Source organism: Pan troglodytes, chromosome 2, assembly GCF_028858775.2.
Source record: "Pan troglodytes isolate AG18354 chromosome 2, NHGRI_mPanTro3-v2.0_pri, whole genome shotgun sequence".
Lineage (NCBI taxonomy): Eukaryota > Metazoa > Chordata > Mammalia > Primates > Hominidae > Pan > Pan troglodytes.
The window spans coordinates 139,486,524-139,512,945 of NC_086015.1; the positions used below are offsets into that span (position 1 = coordinate 139,486,524).

Genomic DNA, 26,422 nt, shown 5'->3' on the forward strand with positions numbered 1-26,422 from the left:
CTGGCCAACATGGTGAAACTCCATCTCTACCAAAAAATACAAAAAAATTAGCCGGGCGTGGTGGCACACACCTGTAATCCCAGCTACTTGGGAGGCTGAGGCAGGAGAATCGCTTGAACCTGGGATGGGGAGGTTGCAGTGAGCCGAGATTGAGCCACTGCACTCCAGCCTGAGTGACAGAGCAAGACCCTGTCTCAAAATAAATAAATAAATAAATAAAAATAAACCTTACAACTCTGAGGTAGAACTATTATTATTCCAATTTTACAGAAGAGGAAACTGAGGCCAAGTTGTCCAAGTCACACAGAGGTAACTGGCAGAGTTGGAACTAACCTCAGGACAGTCTAACACCAATGACTGGGCTCTTGTTATTATGTCATGGGTAACAAACTCAGAACACAAGGGTTTCACAGATCACCCCCTCTCCACTTTTACAGAGGAAACTGAGATCCTTAGGTGAATGACCCTGTGTTATCCAGGAATTCAGGGCAGAAGCAAGATTTGTACCCAGGTGTTGACTCCAAATTTTCAGCTCTACTGTCTCAGAAAGTGAGAAAACGAAAAGATCAGGGTGACTCCTGTCTCACAATGGAGAAAAAAACTCAAACACAGCAACCCGTGGGGGGACTAAGGACAGGAAAGCAGCCTGGAGCATAGTGGTATTAAAGGGCAATTACTGGATAATTGCCTCCTACCTCCAACTTCCTCCTACCCCCACCCACCTGCCCCAAGCTGGAGCTTGCATGTGAGGTCTGAGGAATAACATTACAGATCTATAGAACTATGGAGTGCCCATAGGCAGGGCATTAGGACAGTGAGAAAGAAGTGGAGGGAGAGAGGACTAGCTGGAGGAAGCAGTTAGGTTCAGTGAGCCTCCCTGTGTTGGGTTTTCTACTAAGCACTGGTTATCTAAAGTTAAATAAGAAAAATTTCCTTGCTTCTGAGGATCAGGATAGACTGCATGGAGGAGATGATACCTGAGCAGGTTTCAGAGCCTGAAAAGACATAGAGGAGGGGGCGAAAACCTCTGGACTCACATGCAATTGCCTACTTGCTAGCTCGATTCAATTTCACAAATACATTCTAAAGGCCTTCTCTGCGTTGGGCCTTGTTCCAGGTGCTGGGACCACAGTGGTGAGCAAATCAGCTGCAGTCCCTGACCTCTGGCTGGAGAGTCTGTCTAGGAAGACAGCTAAACAATTTTAACACAGTGTGAGATGTGCTTTATGTAAGGAACCTACAAGGCACTGTGGGACAAGGGAGTCCAACTGCCCCCAGGCCAAAAGCAAGTCCCAATTTCTGGACATGAAAAAACTCTTCACAATCTAATGCCATTCTCACTTTCCAGTCTCATTTACCACCATTTCCCCAAAAGCTGGGAACACAACAAAGTATGTGTGTGTATCTGTGTATGTGAATCTGAACATGCCAGGCCTTTGCTCACACTGCTTCTGTTCCCTGGCATATGGATGCTTTCTTGGAGAAACTCTCCCCAACACACTCAGCCTTACTCAAATTCTCTCTTGTGCTCCCAAGGCAATCTGCCTCTCTAGGTTGTCCATCTGCCTCTCTAGGTTGGTAAAGTCTTTAAAGCAAGGACCCAAATGCAAGGTCAAGAGTACCCATTACGGAGTTATACAGATACAGGTGGGCTTTGCCTAGCCAAGAGGCTTTGGCCTCTAAGCTGCCCTCTCTATCTAGATGAACAGTTCCTACTCTAGGAAACGCAATCAGTACTGATGTTTAGTTCTTGGCACATGGTAGGTGCTCAAAAATGTTTTGAGTTGAATTGCATTAACATTAAGGTCATAGGTCAGAATTTGCACTTTATGAAAGGCCCTGGCTATGAGCTGGATCTGGGAAGGGCTCATGATCAACTTTAGCAGTTTTCTGTGGCTAAAAATGAGAAATATAAACCATGTTCTTTGTTTTGAAGACCTGCCTGTTAGTGGGAGAAACAAATGGTCAAGCTCTCAACAGTACAATTCCAAATTCCTAGAGCAGTGGTTCTTAAACTTTAGCAAGCAGATCAGAATCACCTAAAGGTCATCTGCTAAAACAGATGGCTGGCCCCAGCCCCAGAGTTTCTGATTTAAAGGTCTGGAGTAAGCTCTGAGAATTCGAGCTTGCATTTCCAACTCACTCCCAGGTGATACTGAAGTTGCTGGATTGACAAGATTCCCTCCTTGATCAAACATTGGTCAGGCTCTTCTGAGCTCTCTCTTTGACTAGGCCTGAGCGTGGGCTCCCATGTTTTTCCTTGTGGAATTCCATTTTAGCAAGAAACTTGCCAAGTCAGTTTAGCCAGAATCCTCCATTCTTGATATCTGATTACTCTCCATATCTGGTTTTGACCCATACCGCCACCATCCCCCAGGTGATGTTCAGTTACCCTGACCTGCCTTGGGCAGGAATCCTGTTAGGTCAATTTAGCCAGATTCCCCGCCAATGTTTCCTCTTAGTAATTTTCCATCCACTGACTTCCACACACTGCCCCTTAGCTATAAATTACCACTTTGCTATATTCAGCCCAATCGCTCTGACTTACGGCAAAACTCTATCCCTACCTCTGTCAGATTGGGCCTGAATAAAGTTTGCCTTACCATTCTTAAACATGAATAATTAAGTGTCACGAATAGTTTTTTCTTTAATGGGATCCATACTTTGAGAACTACTGATTAGAGGTTAAGGGTCCTGTGCTCATTATCTGGCACATATTAATGATAGGTCTCTGAGTTTGAATCCTGGCCAACCACATTGTCAGTCTTGGCTTTTTTTATTTTTATTTTTATTTTTTTTGAGACAGGGTTTTGCCCAGGCTGGAGTGCAGTGATGCAATCACGGCTCACTGCAGCCTCGACCTCCTGGGCCAAGCCATCCTGCCGCCTTAGCCTCCCGAGTAGCTGGGGTCACAGGTGCAAGCCGCCATGCCCAGCTAATTTTTAATTTTTTTTGTAGAGGTGGGGTCTTACTATATTGCTCAGGCTGGTCTTGGGCTCCTGGGCTCACCTACCTCCGCCTCAGTCTTGCCTCTTGATCAAATCACTCATCTCTCTGTGCTTCATTTACCTCATCTGTGAAATCCAGATAGTAAGCTAGTGCATGGTAAGTGCAAAAAGCAACACCTGGCACAATGCTTAATAAATGTTGGTTAAATCTTATAATCATTTTCTGTAGGAAGTGGGACGACAAAGTTAAGGGTCTAGGTGGTCAGAGAAGAGCAAGGACTATGTCCCTTTTTTGTGCAGCCAGGCAGGCCCTGTACTTTTTCTCTGCGCGACCCTCCTCGGGCAGCATTGGGTCTCGAACTCTCATGCCTTACTCCCAAGCAGGTTCTGTAGTCCAGCCCCCGCGGCTCCCCACAGCCAGCCGATGCTGCGCAAGCGCCGTACCCACGCTTTATGCACATGCGTACTCAGCTGCGCCGGTAGGGGACGCGCCGGCACAGCAAAAATGGCGGCGGCATTACGGGTGGCGGCGGCCGGGGCAAGGCTCAGCGTTCTGGCGAGCGGTCTCCGCGCCGCGGTGCGCAGCCTTTGCAGCCAGGCCACCTCTGTTAACGAACGCATCGAAAACAAGCGCCGGACCGCGCTGCTGGGAGGAGGCCAACGCCGTATTGACGCGCAGCACAAGCGAGTGAGTCCTGAGGGGCCTAAGTGAGTCCCGCCCCTGGCGTCCGCGACCTATCACAGCGTGCCCGGCTTGCGGCGTCCGAGGCCTCCCTGCCAATCCGCACGGTGCCTGGAGGGGCCGGAGCAAGGGTGTTCACCTTGAAAACCTGTAGCGTTTCTCGTGGAGGCGGGTATAACCAGCAGAAGCACCTGTGTGCTTTTTCACACTGTTTAACCCTTGGGATTTAGACGGATCTGGCTCGTCTCTAGCCAGCTCACCACTTAACATAAGCTTTTGGGCAACTTATTAAATCTCTGTGGGTCATTTTAATAATAATTCTTCCTTCACAAGCGTATCGTTAGACCATAGATAGCAAAACGATAGGCGCTCAGTAAAAACCATGTGCTTATTCTCGTGCCCCATGAAAGAGTGATGGTAGATTCTTTCTCCTTTGTGGAAGCAGGAAAACTGAACTTGGGCATACTCCACTAACATGAAGTGGGGGATGTGCGCGTGCAGGGAACTTGTGGAACTTCTGCCCGCAGAATGCCTGGTCGAGCTCTTTAGGGCCTTAGCATGCCTCGCCTTGATGGGTAGCAAAGGCACGTGTCGGAAGCAGGTGGCCTTTCTGGGAGTGCGCAGGCTACTCTCGATGTTTGGCTGGACTGAGCAGCTGAAACACTGCCACCCACCGCCTGGGTTTTGAGGCGAGAATCCAGCTGGCCTTCAGAGATAAGCTGGGCGGCCCATTTTGGAGAGGTGACCCCTGACTTGAAACCAGGCTTGCCCAGTGTGTCCGTGACTGGTGGGTGAGTCTGGACCGTTGTGCTGAACGAATTAACCAACGGGAAGGTGCAGAAGTGAAACTCTTACACATGAAGAGTATTCAGGCACAACTCACAACCATGAGGGAGGCACTGGGGGAGGGATGGGGTCTTAAAGTGAGGAGATTTGAACAGCTCTATATTTGTCTAATATTGATTCAGATGTCATAAATTCGCATTTGACAAGGGTCCAAAGGTAACAGTTCCTTTTGACACTTGAGAGTGAAATGTAAATTTAGTGATGGTTTGTGGTGCTAGGAGTGCTTTCTCTCCCCTGGGGCTACTTCTAACCTACTCTGTTAGGGCTGAGGGAGATGTTAGATCATCCTCTGGAAAGGCCTGTCAGTGCTCCTGTACACTCTTTCTGTTGGGGCCTATTGCTCAATTCTTCCCTGGAACATCGCCTAGCCCTTTCCCAGGTAGATCCTACTAGGTTTAGATGAAGCCTCTAGAAGCTGTTTTTCTTTTGCCAAAGTTGACTTAGGAGGCAGATTTAATATGAACCCCCTCCTGCACCCCTTTTTATTTTTATGTTTTGATACGGAGTTTTGCTCTTGTTGCCCAAACTGGAGTGCCATGGTGCGATCTTGGCTCATTGCAACCTCTGCCTCCCAGGTTCAAGCTATTCTCCTGCCTCAGCCTCCCAAGTAGCTGGGATTACAGGTGCCCACGACCATGCCTGGCAACTTTTTTTTTTGTATTTTTAGCAGAGACAGGGTTTCACCATGTTGGCCAGGCCAGGCTTGTACGCCTGACCTCAAGTGATTCACCCACCTTGGCGTCCCAAAGTGTTGGGATTACGGGTGTGAGCCACTGCACCCGGCCCTGCACCCCTTTTAAAACAATTTTTGACCATTTCCGTAGATTTTCCCAGAAGAGGAATTAGTGGGTCAAAGGGTGTAAGTTTATTTATTTTTTTTGAGACAGAGTTCACTCTGTTGCCCAGGCTAGAGTGCAGCAGCTCACTGCAACTTCTGCTTCCCAGCTTCAAGCAATTCTCCTGCCTCAGCCTCCAGAGTACCTGGGGTTACAGGTATGTGTCACCACATCTGGCTAATTTTTGTATTTTTAGTAGAGATGGGGTTTCACCATGTTGGCCAGGCTGGTCTTGAACTCCTGACCTCAGGTGACCCACCCGCGTCTGCCTCCCAAAGTGCTGGGATGACAGAATTTTTTTTTTTTTCCTTGAGACAGGGTCTTACTCTGTCACCCAGGCTGGAGGGCAGTGGTGTAATCATGGCTTACTGCATCCTTGACCTTCTGGGCTCCAGTGATCCTTCCACTTCAGCCTCCTACCCAGCTAATTTTTTTTTTTTTTTTTTGGTAGAGACAGAGTCTCGCTTTGTTGCCCAGGCTGGTCTCAACTCCTGGGCTCAAGCAGTCCTCCCACCTTGGCCTTCCAAAGTGCTGGGATTACAGGTGTGAGCCGCAGTGCCTGGTCAGTATAAATATATTTTAAAAATCTGTATATATGTTGCCAAATTGGTTTCCTGAGAACTTACTCTACTTTACATGACAGTGTATAGGATTGCCTGTTTTTTGTTTTTTTTTTTTTTTTTTTTAAATGCAACCTCACCAGCTTTGGCTACTTTCCTAAGGGGAAAATAATAGCCAATTTGAGGTATTTTTTGTTTGTTTTTGTTTTTTTCGGGGAGGGGGGGATAGGACAGTAGGCTAGGGTATTTGCCTCGGGTTGAGAGCTTGGGAGTCCAAGCAATGGAGGATTTTTTTTTTTTTTTTTTTTTTTTTTTAGATAGAGTCTTGCTCTGTCGCCCAGGCTGGAGTGCAGTGGCGCGGTCTTGGCTCACTGCAAGCTCCGCCTCCCGGGTTCATGCCGTTCTCCTGCCTCAGCCTCCTGAGTAGCTGGGACTACGGGTGCCCACCACCACACCCGGCTATATTTTTTGTAGTTTTAGTAGAGACGGGGTTTCACCATGTTAGCCAGGATGGTCTCGATCTCCTGACCTCGTGATCCGTCTGCCTCGGCCTCCCAAAGTGTTGGGATTACAGGCGTGAGCCACTGCACATGGCCTCTTTTTTTTTTCTTAAGACAGGGTCTCACCTTGTTGCTCAGGCTGGAGTGCGGTGGAGTGATCGTGGCTCACTACAACCTCTGCTTCCCAGGTTCAAGTGATTCTCCTGCGTTAGCCTCTTGAGTAGCTGGGATTACAGGCACGTGCCACCACACCTGGCTAATTTTTGTATTTTTAGTAGAGACGGGGTTTCACCATGTTGAGCAGGCTGATCTCTAACTTTTGACCTCAGGTGATCCTCCCATCTCGGCCTCCCAAAGTGCTGGGATGACAGACTTTTTTTTTTTTTTTTTTTTCTTGAGACAGGGTCTTACTCTGTCACCCAGGCTGGAGGGCAGTGGTGTAATCATGGCTTACTGCATCCTCGACCTCTGGGCTCCAGTGATCCTCCCACTTCAGCCTCCTACCCTGCTAGTTATTTTATTTTATTTTATTTTTTGGTAGAGACAGAGTCTCGCTTTGTTGCCCAGGCTGGTCTCAACTCCTGGGCTCAAGCAGTCCTCCCACCTTGGCCTTCCAAAGTGCTGGGATTACAGGTGTGAGCCGCAGTGCCTGGTCAGTATAAATATGTTTTAAAAATCTGTATATATGTTGCCAAGTTGGTTTCCTAAAAACTTATTCTACTTTACGTGACAGTGTATAGGATTGCCTGGTTTTTGTTTGTTTTTTTAAACACAACCTCACCAGCTTTGGCTACTTTCCTAAGGGGGAAATAATAGCCAATTTGAGGTATGTGGTTTTTTTTGTTGTTGTTGGGGAAGGGGACGGTAGGCTAGGGTATTTGCTTGGGGCTGAGAGCTTGGGAGCCCAAGCAATGGAGGCTTTTTTTTGTTTGTTTTTGTTTTTTGAGACAGTGTCTCACCCTGTCACCCAGGCTGGAGTACAGTGGTGCGATCTTGGCTCACTGCAACCCCTGCCCCCTGGGTTCAAGCGATTCTCTTGCCTCAGCCTCCCGAGTAGCTGGGACTACAGGTAGGTGCTACCAAGCCCAGCTAATTTTTTTTGTATTTTTAGTAGAGATAGGGTTTCGCCGTGTTAGCCAGGATGGTCTCGATCTCCTGACCTCATGATCCGCCTGCCTTGGCCTCCCAAAGTGCTGGGATTACAGGTGTGAGCCACTGCGCCTAGCTTTTTTTTTTTTTTTTTTTTTTTAAAGACAGGTTCTCACTTTGTTGTTCAGGCTGGAGCACGGTGGAGTGATCACAGCTCACCACAACCTCCGCTTCCCAGGTTCAAGTGATTCTCCTGCCTCAGCCTCTTGAGTAGCTGGGATTACAGGCACGTGCCACCACTCCCAGCTAATTTTTGTATTTTTCAGTAGAGACCAGGTTTTGCCATGTTGTCCAGCTGGTCTCAAACTCCTGGGCTCAAGCGATGCTCGTCTCAGCCTCCCAAAGTGCTGGGATTACAGGTGTGAGCCACTGTGCCCAGCCGAGGCTCTTGGTAGATTGAGAGCTCTGACCTCATCTCCTCAAAGAAGCTTTTTTTTTCTGAGACGGAGTTTCACTTTGTCGCCCAGGCTGGAGTGCAATGGTGCACAATCTCAGCTCACTGCAAGCTCTTCCTCCCGGGTTCAAGCGATTCTTCTGCGTCAGCCTCCTGAGTAGCTGGGAAGACAGGCGCATGCCACCACACCCGGCTTATTTTGTATCTTTTAATAGAGATGGGGTTTCTCCATGTTGGTCAGGCTGGTCTCGATCTCCTGACCTTGTGATCCACCCGCCTCTGCCTCTCAAAGTGCTGGGATTACAGGCGTGAACCACTGTGCCCGGCCCAAAGAAGCATTTTTAAACTCTTCTCAAGTGAGCTCTTTAGCATTTTGTGTCCCACTCCCCTTCTACTCAGCCACTCCCTGCTGTGGGGTCATCTCTGTGTCACAGTGTCACTGTCAGGTGTGGGGTCCCTAAACAGGGGATAGGATAGTAGGAGAAGGAGAAGCCCACAGAGGAGGCAGGAGAAGAACCAGGAAGTAGCGTGTCCTTGAGGTGGGAGCTGGGAGCAGCAGGGACCCTCGTGAGGTGAGGTGTGCTTCTGTAGGTCTCCCTAGAAAAAACCTGTGTCAGATCCTTCACTAAGCCTGCTTTAGTTTCCACCACCTGCTTCTACATTCTTTTTATGGCTCCTTAGGTCTCCAGTAAGTATTTGTGGAACTAATTAATTGTGTTCCAGGGTCAGGTTGTCCTTATCCCCACTTCTCTCTACCTTTTCCTCGTCCTATTTCCTTATTCATCTTCCACAGTTGGGTGGCTTCTGGCGCACACTGTCTGTCCTGATTTCCATGTCATCTAAAGTCTACTAATAACACCTATCTGCCTTGGGCAGGTTGGATAGAATGAAAGTACTTGCATTGAGATGAACGGGCAAATCTGCCCTTCAAGCCCTCCCATGAACAGCCCTTGCTTTGCTTACTAAATTGTCTGTGATGACATCACTGAGTGATCTTTGTTCCATTGTAGGGAAAGCTAACAGCCAGGGAGAGGATCAGTCTCTTGCTGGACCCTGGCAGCTTTGTTGAGAGCGACATGTTTGTGGAACACAGATGTGCAGATTTTGGAATGGCTGCTGATAAGAATAAGGTATTTGTTCAAATGGTGGTGTGAACACTTTTTAGGTGTGGCTCAGCTGGCCTACCCACTAGAATAATAATAAATCTATAAGGCTTTTATCTGAAGTCCTCTGCAGAGGCACTGCAGACATCAAGCCCAGATAATTTTTGTATTTTTAGTAGAGATGGGCTTTCGCCATGTTGGTCAGGCTGGCCTTGAACTCCTGGCTTCAAGCAATCCACCGACCTCGGACTCCCAAAGTGTTGGGACTACAGGCGTGAGCCACCGTACCCTGCCTTGTGTTTCTTTATACGTCCTCCTTCATGTAAGCATAGAGAAGTGGTGGCCCTGGGTCTTGATTATTTTGCTTTTAGGAGGGTACATAAGGCCTAAGATGACAGTGCCATTCACTCCTATTGATGAAGTAGTAGCCCTGTGCTTGCTGTTGTAGAGCTGGGAAAGTGGGGTGGGATTCCTTCATGTTCCTTGTTCATATTGACGTTTTAGGAATTTGGGTTTTGTTTTTGTCTTTCATTGAGGCATAGTGGCCAAACTCATTAGAAGAAGTATTTGGATTTTTTAACCTTTATTTTTGCATTTTTCTGGTAGTTTCCTGGAGACAGCGTGGTCACTGGACGAGGCCGAATCAATGGAAGATTGGTTTATGTCTTCAGTCAGGTATTTCATAACTCCAATCGTCTGAACTTTCTTGGAGGGCAGAGCCAAGAGGAAAATATGTGAAAGAAGCCAATCTTGGGGAATGAAAACTTGCTTGTAGTTTGGGGAAAGTGAGGGATTTGCTTTGCTTTTCAGTGCGTATTTCCAGAATATTGTGTGTTTTTTACTTAGGAAGAGTCCTTAGTCTGTTTTGGGGGGGATCACAGGGCACTAGCCTTGTACAAAGGTATCCCAAGAACCAGGAATTTATTCCAAGTGAATGAGATTCCTCTTGGCAGGGTTGGGTGTGTGCCTGTAGGGCATCTGTGTCCTGGGCAGTGTATGTGGACTAGAGAGAGTGCAGTGGGTGCAGCCTCGCAAAGGGGACTTGACTCTCAGAACCAGAGTCCCCCTGAGCTTTGGGCTTTCATGAATATGTTCAGAAAATTTTATCAGGGTGCCTCAAGACAGATACAGTTTGTTCACACACATAGCCAAAGCTATCAATATGTTATTTTACACGCAAAAGGGAATGAAGGTTGTTAATCAGCTGGCCTTGCGATAGGGAGAGTAACCTGATTTATCCAGGTGGGCCCAATATAATCACAGGGTCCTTAAAAGTGGAAGAGGGAGGTAGAAGAGGAGCTTATAAGGATGTGATATGAGAAGGACATGATCTGCAGTACCTGGCTTTGAAGATGGGAGAAGGGGACCATCAGCAAAGGAGTGCCCATGGTCTCTAGGAGCTGGTAAAGGCAAGAAAACACATTTTCCCCTGGAGCCTCCAGAAGGGAGCACAGTCCTGCCAACCTTAATTTTAGCCCAGTCAATCCTGTGTAGCACTTCTAAATTATAGAACTATAAGATAATACATTTGTGTTGTTTCAAGGCACTGAATTTATATTAATTTGTTATAGCGGTAATAGAAAACTAACACAGAATATGTTGTGTACTATTTTGGATTTGACTTTTTTCTCTCCAGAGGTGGAAATATGTATATAATTTAAAATGCTTAGGTCTTTTTACAGACCTAAAGTTTGATATTAAAATTGGCTAGGCGTGGTGGCTCATGCCTGTAGTCCCAGTACTTTGGGAGGCTGAGATGGGTGGATCACCTGAGGTCAGGAGTTTGAGACCAGCTGGCCAACATGGCGAAACTCCATCTCTACTAAAAACACAAAAATTAGCTGGGTGTTGTGGGTGCCTGTAATCCCAGCTACTTGGGAGGCTGAGGCAGGAGAATCGCTTGAACCTGGGAGGCGGAGGTTGCAGTGAGCCGAGTTTGCGCCACTGCACTCGAGCCTGGGCGGCAGAGTGAGACTCCATCTCAAACAAAAAAATAATAAAATAGTTATACTTGGTTAATTTAAAATCTGTCGTAGTTAGTATGCATTTACCAATTAAATTACCTTTGAAATGTTTTAAAACTGTTATAAATTGGTCTACCAAATGCCAAAATAGAAGGAATCACATTTCTTTGTTTTGTGCAATTTATGAGAGCTGAGAAAAACTTGTACAGAAGGAACCATTGAAAAGAGAGATAGAACAAAGAAAGATGTTTTCTGGACATGGTGTTCACTCACCACTATTAAGCAGATGGAAAAATTCACTGAATTGATACTTTTGAGCACCTCTTATGCTCATGTGGTAGGGTGGGAGTGAGGAGAAGGTGGAGATGACTGAGACGAGAGTTCCCACCCTGAAGAAGCGAATCATTTTATAGGCAGAATGGCACAGAACAGATGTAACTACAGAGCACATGGAGTGAGAGGTTCCAGGCAAATGCTGTAGACCCAAGACAAGGGAAAATCACATCCAGGGTTGAGGAAAGCTTTAGGAACAATGGGGCAATTGAGACAGGCCCTGAAGGATACTGAGGGTAGGGAGTGATGAGCTAGTGTTTTTTAATAGTGATCTCTAAGATGTTAATATCTTAGGTACTTTTTCTGGGGAGCTTCTGTTCTTCTGGGGAGCCTCCTCAGTCCCTTGCCTGATAATTGGCTGTTGGTGTATTCTGAGGGGGAGAGAAAAAAAGGGGCCAGCACTCATTCAGTGTATAGGCTCCTAATCTTGCATGTTTTCAGCCTCACCTTTTCCTCTTTTAGGCTAGCGATTGTGAGTTTAGAACCCTTCTGGTTAATTTCCTTTAGAGAACAAACATTCTCTCTCCTCTCAAGGTGAAGGAGAGGCCCTGTGGGGTCTAACTGCTTCTAACAGAGACTTCTGTTAGTCTCTGCTTTCAGCCTCCTTCTCACCTCCACTTTCCATGGTTCCTGGGTTGTCTTCTCCTTGATTACCCCCACTGCAGGTGTGTAAGCTTCCATTCTCTCCCTCTAAATCAGGTATTTTCTTGTGCTTTCAGTTCCCCCCAAATTTGTTTAATCCTTCCTATGCTATTATCTCCTTGTTCTTATTCTCACAGCTGATTCTGTTCTTAATTCCCAACTGTCTTTTTGAGGGGGTTTTAGGAGAGGTTATGCCCACAATAAGCCCTTTACATCTGAACATAATGAAGATCCATAAGCAGAAGAAGCAGTGAGAGCTCTGATTCTTGTTTTTTAACCTTTCTTTTTAAAACAGCAAATAATAGGCTGGGCACAGTGGCTCCCGCTTGTCATCTCAGCACTTTGGGAGGCCGAGGTGGGTGGATCACTTGAGGCCAGGAGTTTGAAACTGGCCTAGCCAACATGGCAAAACTGTCTCTAATAAAAATACAAAAATTAGCTGGGCCTGGTGGCACGTGCCTGTAATCCCAGCTACTCGGGAGGCTGAGGCAGGAGAATCACTTGAACCTGGGAGGCGGAGGATACAGTGAGCCAAGATTACGCCACTGCACTCCAGCCTGGGTGACAGAGCAAGACTTGGTCTCAAAATAATAAGTAAAATAAAACAGTAAATATTTCTTAAAAACAGAAGTGCTTGACTGTTTGATATCCATAGAATCTGATATTAGAGTTAATTCTGTGTGATAGGTTTTCCTTCAGAACTGCAAATCATTTCTTTTTTTTCCTTTCAAATCATTTTTGTAGAGCAAAGACTAGCTCTTTTGCTCTTGACAATTCATGAACTTCCTTTAAGATATTTTATTCTATGGAATAATCTATAAATCAGACTTTTTTTCTAATTTTTTAAACTTCTGAAAATGCTTTAAAAACTGTATGTATGTATTTTTTTAAATACAGAGTGTCGCTCTGTCGCCCAGGCTGGAGTGCACTGGTGCAATCTCTGCCCACTGCAGCCTCCGCCTCTTGGATTCAAGTGATTCTCCTGCCTCAGCCTCCTGAGTAGCTGGGATTACAGGCACACACCACCACGCTCAGCTAATTTTTATATTTTAGTAGAGATGGGGTTTCACCATGTTGGCCAGGCTGGTCTGGAACTCTTGACCTCAAGTGATCCTCCTGCCTTGGCCTCTCAAAGTCTTGGGATTACAGGCGCGAGCCACCATGCCCGGGCAACTTTTTTTGTTTTGTTTTGTTTTGAGACAGGGTCTTGCTCTGTTGCGTAGGCTGGAATACAGTGGTGCTGTCTCAACTCACTGAAGCCTCTGTCTCCAGGGATCAAGCAATCCTCCTGCCTCAGCCTCCCGAGTAGCTGGGATTCCAGGCATGTGCCACCATGCGCAGCTAACTTTTTTCTATATTTTTTGCAGATACAGGCTTCTGCCATGTCGCCCAGGCTGGTCTCAGACTCCTGGACTCAAGCCATCCACCTGCCTTGGCCTCCCAAAGTGTTGGGATTACAGGCATGAGCCACCACGCCTGGCCTAAAAACTTTTATCTGTGAATTTTCTATTTCTTCCTCCCACTGGGTTTTCATCTCTAGCCAGTCACTATATTTGACTTGCTGATTTGTATTTTCTTTTTAGGATTTTACAGTTTTTGGAGGCAGTCTGTCAGGAGCACATGCCCAAAAGATCTGCAAAGTAAGTGTTTAATACTCAAATTCAATCCATTGCTTTCCTCAGTTACATAGTGCTTATTGAGTATGTTTGGGGTACAAGACACTGAGCTAGGTACTTGGGGTAGGGCAGAGGTATGCAAGATGTGCTACCAACCTGAAGGGGTGCATAACAATTTTTGTACCATGGATCTCTTCCATGGGCTGGCAAAGCCTGGACCCTCCTGTTTTTACATGCCTAAAATAAAATTTGTAGGATTTTAAAGGATTAAAAATGTTTTTAAAAACCACATTTAGAATATACGTGCTCCCTTGTTAATGCATTTAATAACAAGATTTAGCAGTAGATCTAGTAACTACCGTAATTTCAAAGTAGTCAAAGGTGAAATATTTCAGGGTATCTGCAACAACTTTAATAGGACGTAAAAATATCTGTGGCTTCTAATAATGGCAAAGTCACAGATATTTCTAATACTGAGGCTCATTGCCTATATCAATAATGAAGAGAAATGTTAACGATCAGCTAGCGTTAGTAAAGATGTAAATTTTTTCCTGTTCAAGTTCATGGACTCCCGTTCACAGACCTCTTGGGGTTCTGAGGATTTCAAGTGAAGAACCTCTTATCTAGGTGGAAGGGCCAGGTGCTAGAAGGTAAAGAACAGTGCGAGCATTGTATGCTGATATTTAAAAACTACTGCTAGAGATTAGATGCTCTGGAGAGGAATAAAACTATAAATAATAGAGAATTTTGGAATTAAAGTTGGAGCTACTAGTAACTGGAACATCTGGATTATAGACGTGGTCCTGTCATGTATTACTCCTGAGACCTTGGGCCAGTCACTTAACTTTTAAACCTTCTTAATTTTTCTCATTTTACTCCCTCTGTTATGATGGGTAAATGAGGTAATGGAAGTGAAAGTGCTTTTTAAACTGTCAAGGACTGTAGGAATATTGCTTATTATGCTGTCAGAATTACTAACCCATGAGGAAAATCTGTCACATTAGAAGTAAAAGCAGGCCCGGGCCTGCCCTCAGATTAACAGATGGGTCAACATCTGCTTTCATGAAAGTACTACTTTGCCATTCTGTCTACTGTAAGTTCTGTCAAAGCAGTACCTGGGAACAAAACTGGCTGCTGGAAGACGTTACAACGTGAGCCTGTGGTTCTAGAAATGGTTGCCATGAGTTGTTTTATCCCCTGCTAATGGGAAGTGCTTTGGCTCTTGGGTGTTTGGGGGCTTTAATCAGCCTATTAAATATCTGGTCCTTTGTCTTCCATGAAGGTACCCAATCGTGATGGGGAGTGAAACCAGTGTTACTGCCTCCTGTTTTGAAAAGTGCACTCAGAACGTTTTCCAGAAAGCACTGGTATTGTGTGGATGTCGTTTTTTATATCAAGAACATTTGTCTCAATAAAAGATTTCTCTGCTGTCTCAGATCATGGACCAGGCCATAACGGTGGGGGCTCCAGTGATTGGGCTGAATGACTCTGGGGGAGCACGGATCCAAGAGGGAGTGGAGTCTTTGGCTGGCTATGCAGACATCTTTCTGGTGAGAAACCTGTTAATAGAGAATAAAAAAATACAGGGCTTAAGTTCTCTAAGCCATGGCCTGGCCAGAGCTTCTCCAACTCTCCTCATTGTTCTCTGCCGCATTGTATCTGTTCTGTGGGTCCTTTCTGTGTCACTGGGGGTGGGATGAAGGGTAGATGAAAAGCAAGAGAGAGTGGGAAGAGAGGGTTTTCATTTTTTCTAACAGAGGGCCACTCACAGGGGAAATTACAGTTAAAGATCGTTCATAAGGGAAAAGCACTTGAAAATGTTTTTCTTTTTTTGAAAGCAAGGGAGAGGAAATATGAAAAGTTAAAATGAACTGATGTGCTTGAATTAGAAGTTTTAAAAAATGTAGCACCTTTTTTATTTTTTAGTTAAAACACTACAGGATTATTATATAAAGTCCAAGCGACAGTGCAAAGAAGAATGAAATCACCCCAGATCCTACCATTCAGAAACATTTGGCGAACCTCATTACTGATATCTCTTTGCTTATTTACAGACTGAAATTATGAGAGAAAGAAATGAAAAGAAACATAAAATAATGTGTTATGTGAAGTATAAAGGATATTTGTGAGAGATACAGTAAGAGGCTGGGATGAGGGAGAGAGATACTGCAGACAGAAACTGGCAACATTTCCAGGGAGAAGAAAGGAAGGAGACAGGCAGACATTGTTTTTAATCAGGCCAGCCACTCTTATCATCCCTGCTCTGCAGGCTTACTTCTGTGGATGGCTTGGCCTAAGCAGTTTAGGCCTGGAAGTCATTCCTGTTTAGAAACAAAAGAGCAGCCCTCAGAGACGTGGTGATAAACCACCACATTTTAGAGCTTGACTGGATTTTAGAATATCATCTAGTTGAATACATCTTTATGGGTCTGGAGGAGGTTTTTTTTTTTTTTGAGACAGAGTCTGGCTCTGTCTCCCAGGTTGGAGTGCAGTGGCCCGATCTCGGCTCACTTCAACCTCTGCCTCCTGGGCTCAAGCGATTCTCCTGCCTCAGCCTCCCGAGTGGCTGGGACTACGGGCGTCCGCCACCACGCCCAGCTAATTTTTGTATTTTTAGTAGAGACGGGGTTTCACCATATTAGCCAGGTTGGTCTCGAACTCCTGACCTTGTGATCCGCCCACCTCGGCCTCCTAAAGTGCTGGGATTACAGGTGTGAGCCACCGCGCCCAGCTGGTTTTTTTTTTTTTTTTTTAATATTTATTTAGAGACAGGGTCTTGGTTGGCCAGGCTGGAATGCAGTGGCATGATCTCTGCCTACTGCAACGTCAGCCTCCTGGGCTCAAGCGATCATCCCACCTCAGTCTCCTGAATAGCTGGCACCACAGGCATGCACCACCACATCCAGTGAATTTTTTTTTGTATTTTTTTTATAGAGGCGGGGTTTTGCCATGCTGCGCAGGCTTATCTTGAACTTCTGGACTCAAGCGATTGGCCTGCGTTTGCCTCCCAAAGTGCTGGGATTACAGGAGTGAGTCACCACGCCTGGCTTTTAATTTTTGTTTTCAAGGGCTAGTCTTTACTTTCAGATCTTCATTGCTTAATTAATTGCTTACTAATGCTGCTTGTCATATTGATACCTCCACTCACTTATTCCTGCCTGTGTTATTTTTTGGTAACTTTTTATTTTGATAAAATTTCAAACTTCAGCCTGGGCACGGTGGCTCACACCTGCAATCTCAGCACTTTGAGAGGCCAAGGCAGGTAGATCTCTTGACGTCAGGAGTTCAAGACCAGCCTGGCCAACATGGTGAAATCCTGTCTCTATTAAAAATACAAAAATTAGCTGGGCATGGTGGCACATGCCTGTAATCCCAACTACTCAGGAGGCTGAGGTGGGACAACTGCTTGAACCTGGGAGACAGAGGTTACAGTGAGCCAAGATTGTGCCATTGCACTCCAACCTGGGTGACAGAGCAAGACTCTGTCTCAAAAAAAAAAAAAAAAAAAAAAAATTCAAACTTCACAGAAAAATGACAAGAATAGTACGGGAACTCCTATATGTCCTTTTCCCAGATTCACCAGTTGTTTACATTTTCTCCATTTGTTCTGTTAGTCTCTCTCCATATATACATATTTGCATGTTACATTTTTCTGAAATATTTGAGAATAAATTGGAGATACTATGTCTTCTTTACCTCCTAAGTTCTTCATTGGGTATTTCTAAAGAATAAGGATATTCTCTTAAATAACCAGAATACAGTAATAAAAATCAGGAAATTTAACATCGATTCATCAATGTTATTCTAATTCATTATCCTTATTCAGGACTTAAGTCCTTTATAGTGTGTGCTCTGGGCATGTGTGCACTTTCTATGTGCGCGCTCTCGCTCTTTCTGTCTCTGTCTCTCGTGTGTGTGTGTGTGTGTGTGTGTGTGTGTGTATATATATATATGTTCCTCCTGGCCAGGATCCAATCCAGAATGAAGCATTGACTTTAGATGTTATCTCTTTTTAATCTTTTTTGATCTGGAGCAGTTCCTGTCTTTGTTCTCCATTATCTTGATATTTTAAAAAATAGCTTTGGCCAGGTGCGGTGGCTCACGCCTATGATCCCAGCACTTTGGGAGGCCGAGGCAGGTGGATCACGAGGTCAGGAGATCAAGTCTGTCCTGGCTAACATGGTGAAACCCCATCTCTACTAAAAAAACAAAAAATTAGCCAGGTGTGGTGGCGGGCACCTGTAGTCCCAGCTACTTGGGAGGCTGAGGCAGGAGAACGGCATGAACCCGGGAGGCAGAGCTTGCAGTCAGCCAAGATTGCGCCACCACACTCTAGCCTGGGCGACAGAGCAAGACTCCGTCTCAAAAAAAAAAAAAAAAAAAAAAAAAGCTTAATGCTTAATAGGGCCGGGCGTGGTGGCTCATGCCTGTGATCCCAGCACTTTGGGAGGCTGAGGTGGGTGGATCACTAGGTCAGGAGTTCAAGACCAGCCTGGCCAAGATGGTGAAACCCTGTCTCTACTAAAAATACAAAAATTAGCCGGGTGTGATGGCGAGCGCCTGTAATCCCAGCTACTCGGGAGGATGAGGCAGTGAATTGCTCGAACCTGAGAGGTGGAGGTTGCAGTGAACTGAGATCATGCCACTGCACTCCAGCCTGGGTGACAGAGCGAGACTCCATCTCAAAAAAGAAAAGTAGCTTTATTGAGATATAATTTACAAACCATAAAATCCACCCATTGTAAAAATATAATTCAGTAATTTTAAATTAATTTTTAGAGTTGTACAGCCATAATCTAGTTTTCAAACCTGCCACTCACTCCAAAAATACCTTCTTGCCTGTTTGCAGTCAGTTGCCACCTAACCACAGTCAATTCCTCACCCAATTTTCTTATTTTACAAATTTTTCCATCTGACTCCTTTCACTAAGCACCATGTTTTTTGAGGTTCATTTATATTGTAATATGTATCAGTTTGTTCCTTTTTATTGGTGAATAATATCTATCGAATATTTTACGTATTTTCATCATTTACCAGTTGAAGGATATTTGGGTTGTTTCTAGTTCCTGGCTATCATGAGTAAATGCTACTGTGAACATTTGTGTATTACTTTGTGTGGATATATGTTTTCATAACCCTTGGATAGATAGGTACCTAAGAGTGGGATTGTAGGTTTTATGATAAGCTTGTTTATAACTTTTTAAGAAATTGCCAGATGGTTTTCCAAAACAACTAAACCATTTACATTACCATGAGCAATGTATTCAGGGTCGCAGGTTCTCCATATCTTTGTCGATACTTGGTATTGTCAGTCTTTTTTTGTTTTTTTTTTTTTTTTGAGACAGAATCTCGCTCTGTCGCCCAGGCTGGAGTGCAGTGTTGCGATCTCGGCTCACTGCAAGCTCCACCTCCTGGGTTCACGCCATTCTCCTGCCTGAGCCTCCCGAGTAGCTGGGACTACAGGCACCTGCCATCACGCCCGGCTGATTTTTTGTATTTTTAGTAGAGACTGGGTTTCACCATGTTAGCTAGGATGGTCTCGATCTCCTGACCTCGTGATCTGCCCACTTCAGCCTCCCAAAGTGCTGGGATTACAGGTGTGAGCCACCATGCCCGGCCTTGGTTTTTTTTGTTTTTTTTTTGAGATGGTGTCTCACTCTGTGGCCCAGGCTGGAGTGCTATGGTGCAGTCTGGGCTCACTGTAACCTCTGCCTCTCAGGTTCAAGTGATTGCCCTGCCTCTGCCTCCCGAGCAGCTGGGATTACAGGCATGTGCCACCATGGCTGGCTAATTTTGGTATTTTTAGTGGAGACAGGGTTTCACCATGTTGGCCAGGCTGGTCTTGAACTCCTGACTTCAAACGATCCATCTGCCTTGGCCTCCCAAAGTGCTGGGATTACAGGCGTGAGCCACCGCACCCAGCCAGTCTTTTTTTGAGACAGGGTCTCACTCTGTTGTTCAGGCTGGAGTACAGTGGCATGATCACAGCTCACTGCAGCCTCGACCTCCTGGGGTCAAGCGATCCTCCTGCCTCAACCTCCCAAAGTGTTGGAATTACAGGCGTGAGCCACTGTGCCTGGTCCAGTCTTTTTGACTATAGCCATTTTAGTGGTGTGTAATGGTATCTCACTGTAGTTCTAGTTTGCATTTCTCAGATGACTAATCATGTTGAGCATCTTTATGTACATATTAGTCATTTGTAAACCTTCTTTGCTGAAATGTCTATTCAGATCTTTTGTCCATCTCGTAATTGGGTTTTTGAGTTGTAAGAGTTCTTCATATATTCTGGATACAAGTCCTTTATCATATATATGATTTGTAAGTATTTTCTCCCAGTCTGTGGCTTGTCTTTTCTTTCTTAGTGGTAGCTTTATTTTTATTTTTATTTTTTATTTTTTGGGACAGCCTCACCCTGTCCTCCAGGCTGGAGTTCAGTGGTGTGATCTTGGCTCACTGCAACCTCCACTTCCTGGGTTCAAGTGATTCTCGTGCCTCAGTCACCCAAGTAGCTGGGATTACAGGTGCGTGCCACCACGTCCAGCTAATTTCTTTGTATTTTTAGTAGAGATAGGGTTTCACCATGTTGCCCAGGCTGGTCTTGAACTCCTGAGCTCAGGTGATCTGCCTCCCTTGGCCTCTAAAAGTGCTGGGGTTACAGGCGTGAGCCAGCACACTCAGCCTATTTTTATTTTATTTTTTAGAGACAGGGTCTTGCTCTGTTGCCTGGGCTAGAGTGTGTTGGTGCAATCACAGCTCACTGCAGCCTTGAACTCTGGGCTCAAGCAATCCTCCTGCCTTAGCCTACGGAGTAGCTAGGACTATAGGCACACACTAGTACACCCAGCTAATTTTTTTTTTTTTTTTTTTTTTTTTTTTTGAGACGGAGTCTCGCTCTGTCGCCCAGGCTGGAGTGCAGTGGCGCGATCTCGGCTCACTGCAAGCTCCGCCTCCCGGGTTCACGCCATTCTCCTGCCTCAGCCTCCCGAGTAGCTGGGACTACAGGCGCCCGCTACCACGCCCGGCTAATTTTTTGTATTTTTAGTAGAGACGGGGTTTCACCGTGTTAGCCAGGATGGTCTCGATCTCCTGACCTCGTGATCCGCCCGCCTCGGCCTCCCAAAGTGCTGGGATTACAGGCGTGAGCCACCGCGCCCGGCCAACCCAGCTAATTTTTAAAAAATTTCTTTTGTGTGTAGAGATGGGGTCTTACTACATTGCCCAGCCTGGTCTTGAACTCCTGGTCTCAAGCGATCTGCCTCAGCATCCCAAAGTGCAGGGATTACAAGCCACTGCCCCAAGCCTGTGGTGGCTTTTTTTTTTGAGCTAGGGTCTCACTCTGTCACCCAGGCTGAAGTGTAGTGGTGTAATCATGGCTCACTGCAGCCTGGACTTCCCGGGGTCAGGCAGTCCTCCTGAGTAGCTGAGACCACAGGCACATGCTACCACATCTGGCAGTTTTTTTTCATTATTTGTAGAGGGGAGGGTCCCACTATGATGCCCAGGCTGGTCTCAAACTTCTGGACTTAAACTATCCTCCTACCTCGGCTTCCTAGAGTGCTGGTGTTACTGGCATGAGCCGATGTGCCCAGCCTCTGGTGGCTTTTGAGGTGGAGAAGTTTTTAATTTTGAAGTCCAGTTTATCAAGTTTTCTTTTGTGGGTCATGCTTCTGTTGTCATATGTAAAAACTTGTAATACAAAGTCATGAAGATTTTGTTTTCTTCATGGAGTTTTTTTTGTAGGTTTGGCTCTTTTTTTTTTTTTTCTTTGAGATGGAGTTTCACTCTTGTCGCCCAGGATGGAGTGCAATGGCGCGATCTCAGGGATTATGGGTGCCTGCCACCAAACCTGGCTTGTGTGTGTGTGTGTGTGTGTGTGTGTGTGTGTGTGTGTGTAGATATATATATATCTCTCTCTACATACACAAGTACATATAAGAGAGCCCAGCCAGCTTTCTTATAGTAGGTCTGTGATCCATTTCGAGTTAATTTTTGTATATGGTGTGACAGAAGAGTCTAACATCACTCTTGTCTCCCACCATTAATTGACATAACTATTCTTTCCCCATTGAATTGTCTTGACACATTGATAAAAATATCAGTTGATCATAAATGTAAGGGTTTGTTTCTGAACTCTCAGTTCTTCCATTGTTCTATGTCTGTCCTTAAAATAGAACCACACTGTCTTGATTACTATAGTTTATAGGAGTTTTGAAGTTGTGTAAAATCCTCCAACTTGGTTTTTTTTTTTTTTTTCAGATGTAGTCTCGCTTTGTGGCCCAGGCTGGAGCACAGTGGCATGATCTCAGCTCACTGCAACCTCCACCTCCTGGGTTCAAGCGATTCTCCTGCCTCAGCCTCCCGAGTAGCTGGGATTACAGTCACGTGCCAGCACACCCAGCTAATTTTTGTATTTTTAGTGGAGATAGGGTTTCACCATGTTAGTCAGGCTGGTCTTGAACACCTGATCTCAGGTGATCCACCCGCCTCGGCCTCTGAAAATGCTGGGATTACAAGCGTGAGCCACCGCACCCAGCCCGATCAGCTCTTAACTCTACGAAAATGCCTGCTGAGATTTGATAGGAACTGCATTGAGTCTGTAGATGAATTTGGTGAGAATTTACATCCTAACATATTGAGTCTTCCACTCCACATAGATGGAATGTTTCTCTGTTTATGTAGCTCTATACTTTGTCTCAGCAATATTTTGTAATTTGCAGCATACCTGTCTTGCACTTCTTTTGTTAAACTTATACCTAAAATATTTTACTCTGGCCAGGTGCAGTGGCTCACGCCTGTAATCCTAGCACTTGGGGAGGCCAAGGCAGGGGGATCACCTGAGGTCACGAGTTTGAGACTAGCCTGGCTAACATAGTGAAACCCTGTCTCTACTAAAAATACAAAAATTAGCCAGATGTTGTGGTACATCCCTGTAATCCCAGCTACTCAGAAGGCTGAGGCAGGAGAATCGCTTGAATCCAGGAGGCGGAGCAAGACTCCGTCTCAAAACAAAACAAAATATTTTACTCTTTGTGATGCTATTTAGAATGGAATTATCTTGTTAATTTCCTATTTGGATTCTTTGCAAATGTGTAGAGATACAATTGATTTTCATATGTTGATCTTGTATACTGCTTTGCTGAGGTTGTGTATTAGCTTGAATAGGGGGTGTGTGTGTATGTGTGTATTTCTTTGGATTTTGTATATACACAATCATGTCTTCTGCAAATAGAGGCAGTTTTACTTATTCCTTTCTAATCTGGATGCCTTTTATTTCTTTTTCTTGCTAATTGCTCTGCTTAGAACCTGTAGTACAATGTTAAGTAGAAGTGGTAAGAGTGGACATCCTTGGCCGGGTGCGGTGGCTCACGCCTGTGATCCCAGCACTTTGGGAGGCCGAGGTGGGCATATCACGAGGTCAGGAGATAGAGACCATCCTGGCTAACACGGTGAAACCCTGTCTTTACTAAAAATACAAAAAAATTAGCCGGGTGTGGTGGCGGGCGCCTGTAGTCCCAGCTACTCGGGAGGCTGAGGCAGGAGAATGCCGTGAACCCGGGAGGCGGAGCCTGTAGTGAGCCGAGATCGTGCTACTGCACTCCAGCCTGGGTGACAGAGTGAGACTCTGTCTCAAAAAAAAAAAAAAAAATAATAAGAGTGGACATCCTTGTCTTGTTCCTAATCTTAAGGAGAAAGCATTCATTCTTCACCATTAAGCATGATGTTAACTGGTGTGTTTTTTTCTTTGGACATTCTCTTGAAGGTTGAGGAAGTTCCTTTCTACTTCTAATTTTTTGAGTGTTTTTATCATGAAGGGTATTTAATATTGTCAAATTCTTTTTTCTGCATCTGTGAGATAATCATGTGTTTTTTGTCCTTTATTCTAATGATATGGTATGTAACATTACTGGTTTTTAGAATGTTAAACCAACCTTGTATTTCTGTGATAAATCCTACTTGGTCATGGTATATCATCCTTTTTTGGAAGGTGCTGGGCTCTGCCAGTATTTCCTTGAGTACTTTTGAATCAATATTAGTAAGAAACATTGACCTACAGTTACCTTGTGATTTTTTCTTTTGGTTTTGGTATTACAGTAATTCTCACCTCATAGAATGAGTTGGAAGGGTTGCCTCTGTGAGGTAGGTTCACTATGCACTGGTTATGAACTTTTCTGATTTTGGTAAGATAGAACACTCACACAAGTTACATGAAGTGCCCGGCCACATCTATTGTTTTTTGACATTTTTTTTTTTTCCCGCTGTAGGCAGAGTCTTGCTCTGTTTCTCAGGCTGGAGTACAATGGCGCGATCTCAGCTCACTGCAGTCTCCACCTCGTGGGTTAAAGCAGTTCTCCTGTCTCAGCCTCCCGAGTAGCTGGGACTACAGGCACACGCCACTACACCCATCTAATTTTTGTATTTTTAGTAGAGACAGGCTTTCACCATATTGGTCAGGCTGGTCTCAAACTCCTGGCCTCAGGTGATCCACCTGCCTCGGCCTCCCAAATTACTGGGATTACAGGCATGAGCCCCTGCGCCCGGCTGTTTTTTGACTTTTTAATTATGGCCGTTTTTGTAGGAGTAAGGTGGTATCTCATTGTGGTTTTCATTTGCATTTTCCTGATAGTGATATGAGCATTTTGTTTCATGTTTGTTGGCCATTTGTATATCTTCTTTTGAGAAATGTCTATTCATGTCCTTTGCCTACTTTTTGATGGGATTATTTTTTCTTGCTGATTTGAGTTCCTTGTAGATTCTGCATACTGGTCCTTTGTCAGGTGCATAGTTTGCAAATATTTTCTCCCGCTCTGTGAGTTGGCTCTTTGCTGATTATTTCTTTTGCTGTGCAGAAGCTTTTTAGTTTAATTAGGTCCCATTTATTTTTGTTTTTGTTGCATTAGCTTTTGGGGTCTTAGTCATGGATTTTTTGCCTGGGCCAGTGTTCAGAAGAGTTTTTCCAATGTTGCAGAATTTTTATGGTTTCAGGTCTTAGATTTAAGTCTTCGAAGTCTGGTAATGTGATGCCTTCAGATTTGTTCTTTTTGCTTAGTATTGCTTTGGCTATCTGGACTCTTTTTTGGTTCCATATAAATTTTAGGATTGTATTTTCTAGTTCTGTGAAAAATGATGATGGTAATGGTAGTGTTTTGATGGGAATTGCATTGAATCTGTAGATTGCTTTGGGCCATATGATCGTTTTCACAATATTGATTCTTACCTCCATGAGCATGAGATGTGTTTTCATTTGTTTGTGTCATGTATAGTTTCTTTCAGCAGCGTTTTGTAGTTTCACTTGTAGAGATCTTCACCTCCTTGGTTAGGTATATTCCTAGGTATTTTATTTTATTTTTTGCAGCTGTTGTAAAAGGAATTGAGTTCTTGATTTGATTGTCACTTTGGTTATTGTTGGTGTATAGCAGAGCTATTGATTTGTCTATATTAATTTTGTAATCTAAGACTTTACTGAATTCCTTTATCAGATCTAGGAGTCTTTTGGATGAGTCTCTAGAGTTTTCCAAGTATATATGATCATATCACTGATAAACAGTACTTGTTTGACTTCCTCTTTTCCAATTTGGATGCCCTTTATTTCTTTCTCTTGCCCAATTGCTCTGGCTAGGACTTCCAGTACTATGTTGAATAGAAGTGGTGAAAGTGGGCATCCTTGTCTTGTTCCAGTTTTCAGGGGGAATGCTTTCAACTTTTCCCCATTCATTACGATGTTGGCTGTGGGTTTATCATATATTGCTTTTACTATTTTGAAGTACATCCCTCCTATGCCTAGTTTGAGAGTTTTTTGTCATAAAGAGATGCTGGATTTTATTGCATGCTTTTTCTGCACCTATTGAGATGATCATATGGTTTTTGTTTTAAATTCTGTTTACGGGATGTATCACATTTATTGACTTGCATATGTTAAACCATCCCTGCATCTCTGGGATGAAACTCACTTGATCATGTTGTATTATCTTTTTGATGTGCTGTGGGATTTGGTTAGCTAGTATTTTGTTGAGGATTTTTGCATCCATGTTTATCAGAGACACTGGTCTGTAGTTTTCTTTTTTTAATGTCATTTCCTGGCTTTGGTATTAGGGTGATACTGGCTTCATAGAATGATTTAGGAAGGATTCCCTCTTTCTCAATCTTTTGGAATAGTTTCAGTAGGATTGGTACCAATTCTTTGAATATCTAGTGGAATTCAACTGTGATCCATCTGGTCCTGGGCTTTTTTGTTGTTGGCAGTTTAAAATTACTGATTCAGTCTCACTGCTTGTTTTTGGTCTGTTCAGGGTTTCTGTTTCTTCCTGATTTAGAGGATTGTATGTTTCCACGAGTTTATCCATTTCCTCTAGATTTTCCAGTTTGTGTGTGTAAAGATGTTCATGTTGGTCTCGAGTGATCTTTTGTATTTCTATGATATTGGTTATAATATTTCCAGTTTCATTTTTAATTGAGCTTATTTGGATCTATTCTCTTCTTGGTTAGTCTAATGGTCGACCAATTTTGTTTATTTTTTCAAGGAACCAAGTTTTTGTTTTATTTTTTGCTTCAATTTCCTTTAGTTCTGCTCTGATCTTTGTTATTTCTTCTGCTGGCATTGGGTTTAGTTCGTACCTGTTTCTCTGGTTCATTGAGGTGAGACAGTAGATTGTCAGTTTGTGTTCTTTCAGACTTTTTGATGTATGTACTTAAAACTATGAACTTTCCTCTTAGCACTACTTTTGCCGTATCCCCAGAGGTTTTTATAACTGTGTCACTACTGTCATTCATTTCAAATTTTTAAATTTTCATCTTGATTTATTGTTAACCCAGAAATTATTCAGGAGCAGATTATTTAATTTCCATGTATTT

At 44.4% G+C, this 26,422-nt stretch overlaps 1 protein-coding gene across 9 annotated transcripts in view; it reads left to right on the forward strand.

Annotated features, from left to right (window-relative positions):
• The first annotated feature begins 3,402 nt into the window (after positions 1-3,402).
• The window catches only part of PCCB (propionyl-CoA carboxylase subunit beta), an 87,216-nt gene continuing 64,196 nt past the window's right edge, over positions 3,403-26,422 (forward strand). For 7 of the 9 annotated variants that reach the window (XR_679202.4, XR_001713649.4, XR_010155338.1 and 4 more), the window contains exons 1-5: positions 3,403-3,636; positions 8,926-9,045; positions 9,625-9,693; positions 13,541-13,597; positions 15,010-15,123. Coding sequence is in view for 6 of the 9 variants with exons in the window: in XM_009446528.4 (XP_009444803.1) it covers positions 3,454-3,636; positions 8,926-9,045; positions 9,625-9,693; positions 13,541-13,597; positions 15,010-15,123 (543 nt within the window). In the remaining 3 variants the exon portion in view is untranslated. Of the gene's footprint in view, positions 3,637-7,979; positions 8,488-8,925; positions 9,046-9,624; positions 9,694-13,540; positions 13,598-15,009; positions 15,124-26,422 lie in introns of those variants that run through there. The other 2 variants (XM_063806254.1, XM_063806255.1) reach the window with 1 other exon arrangement.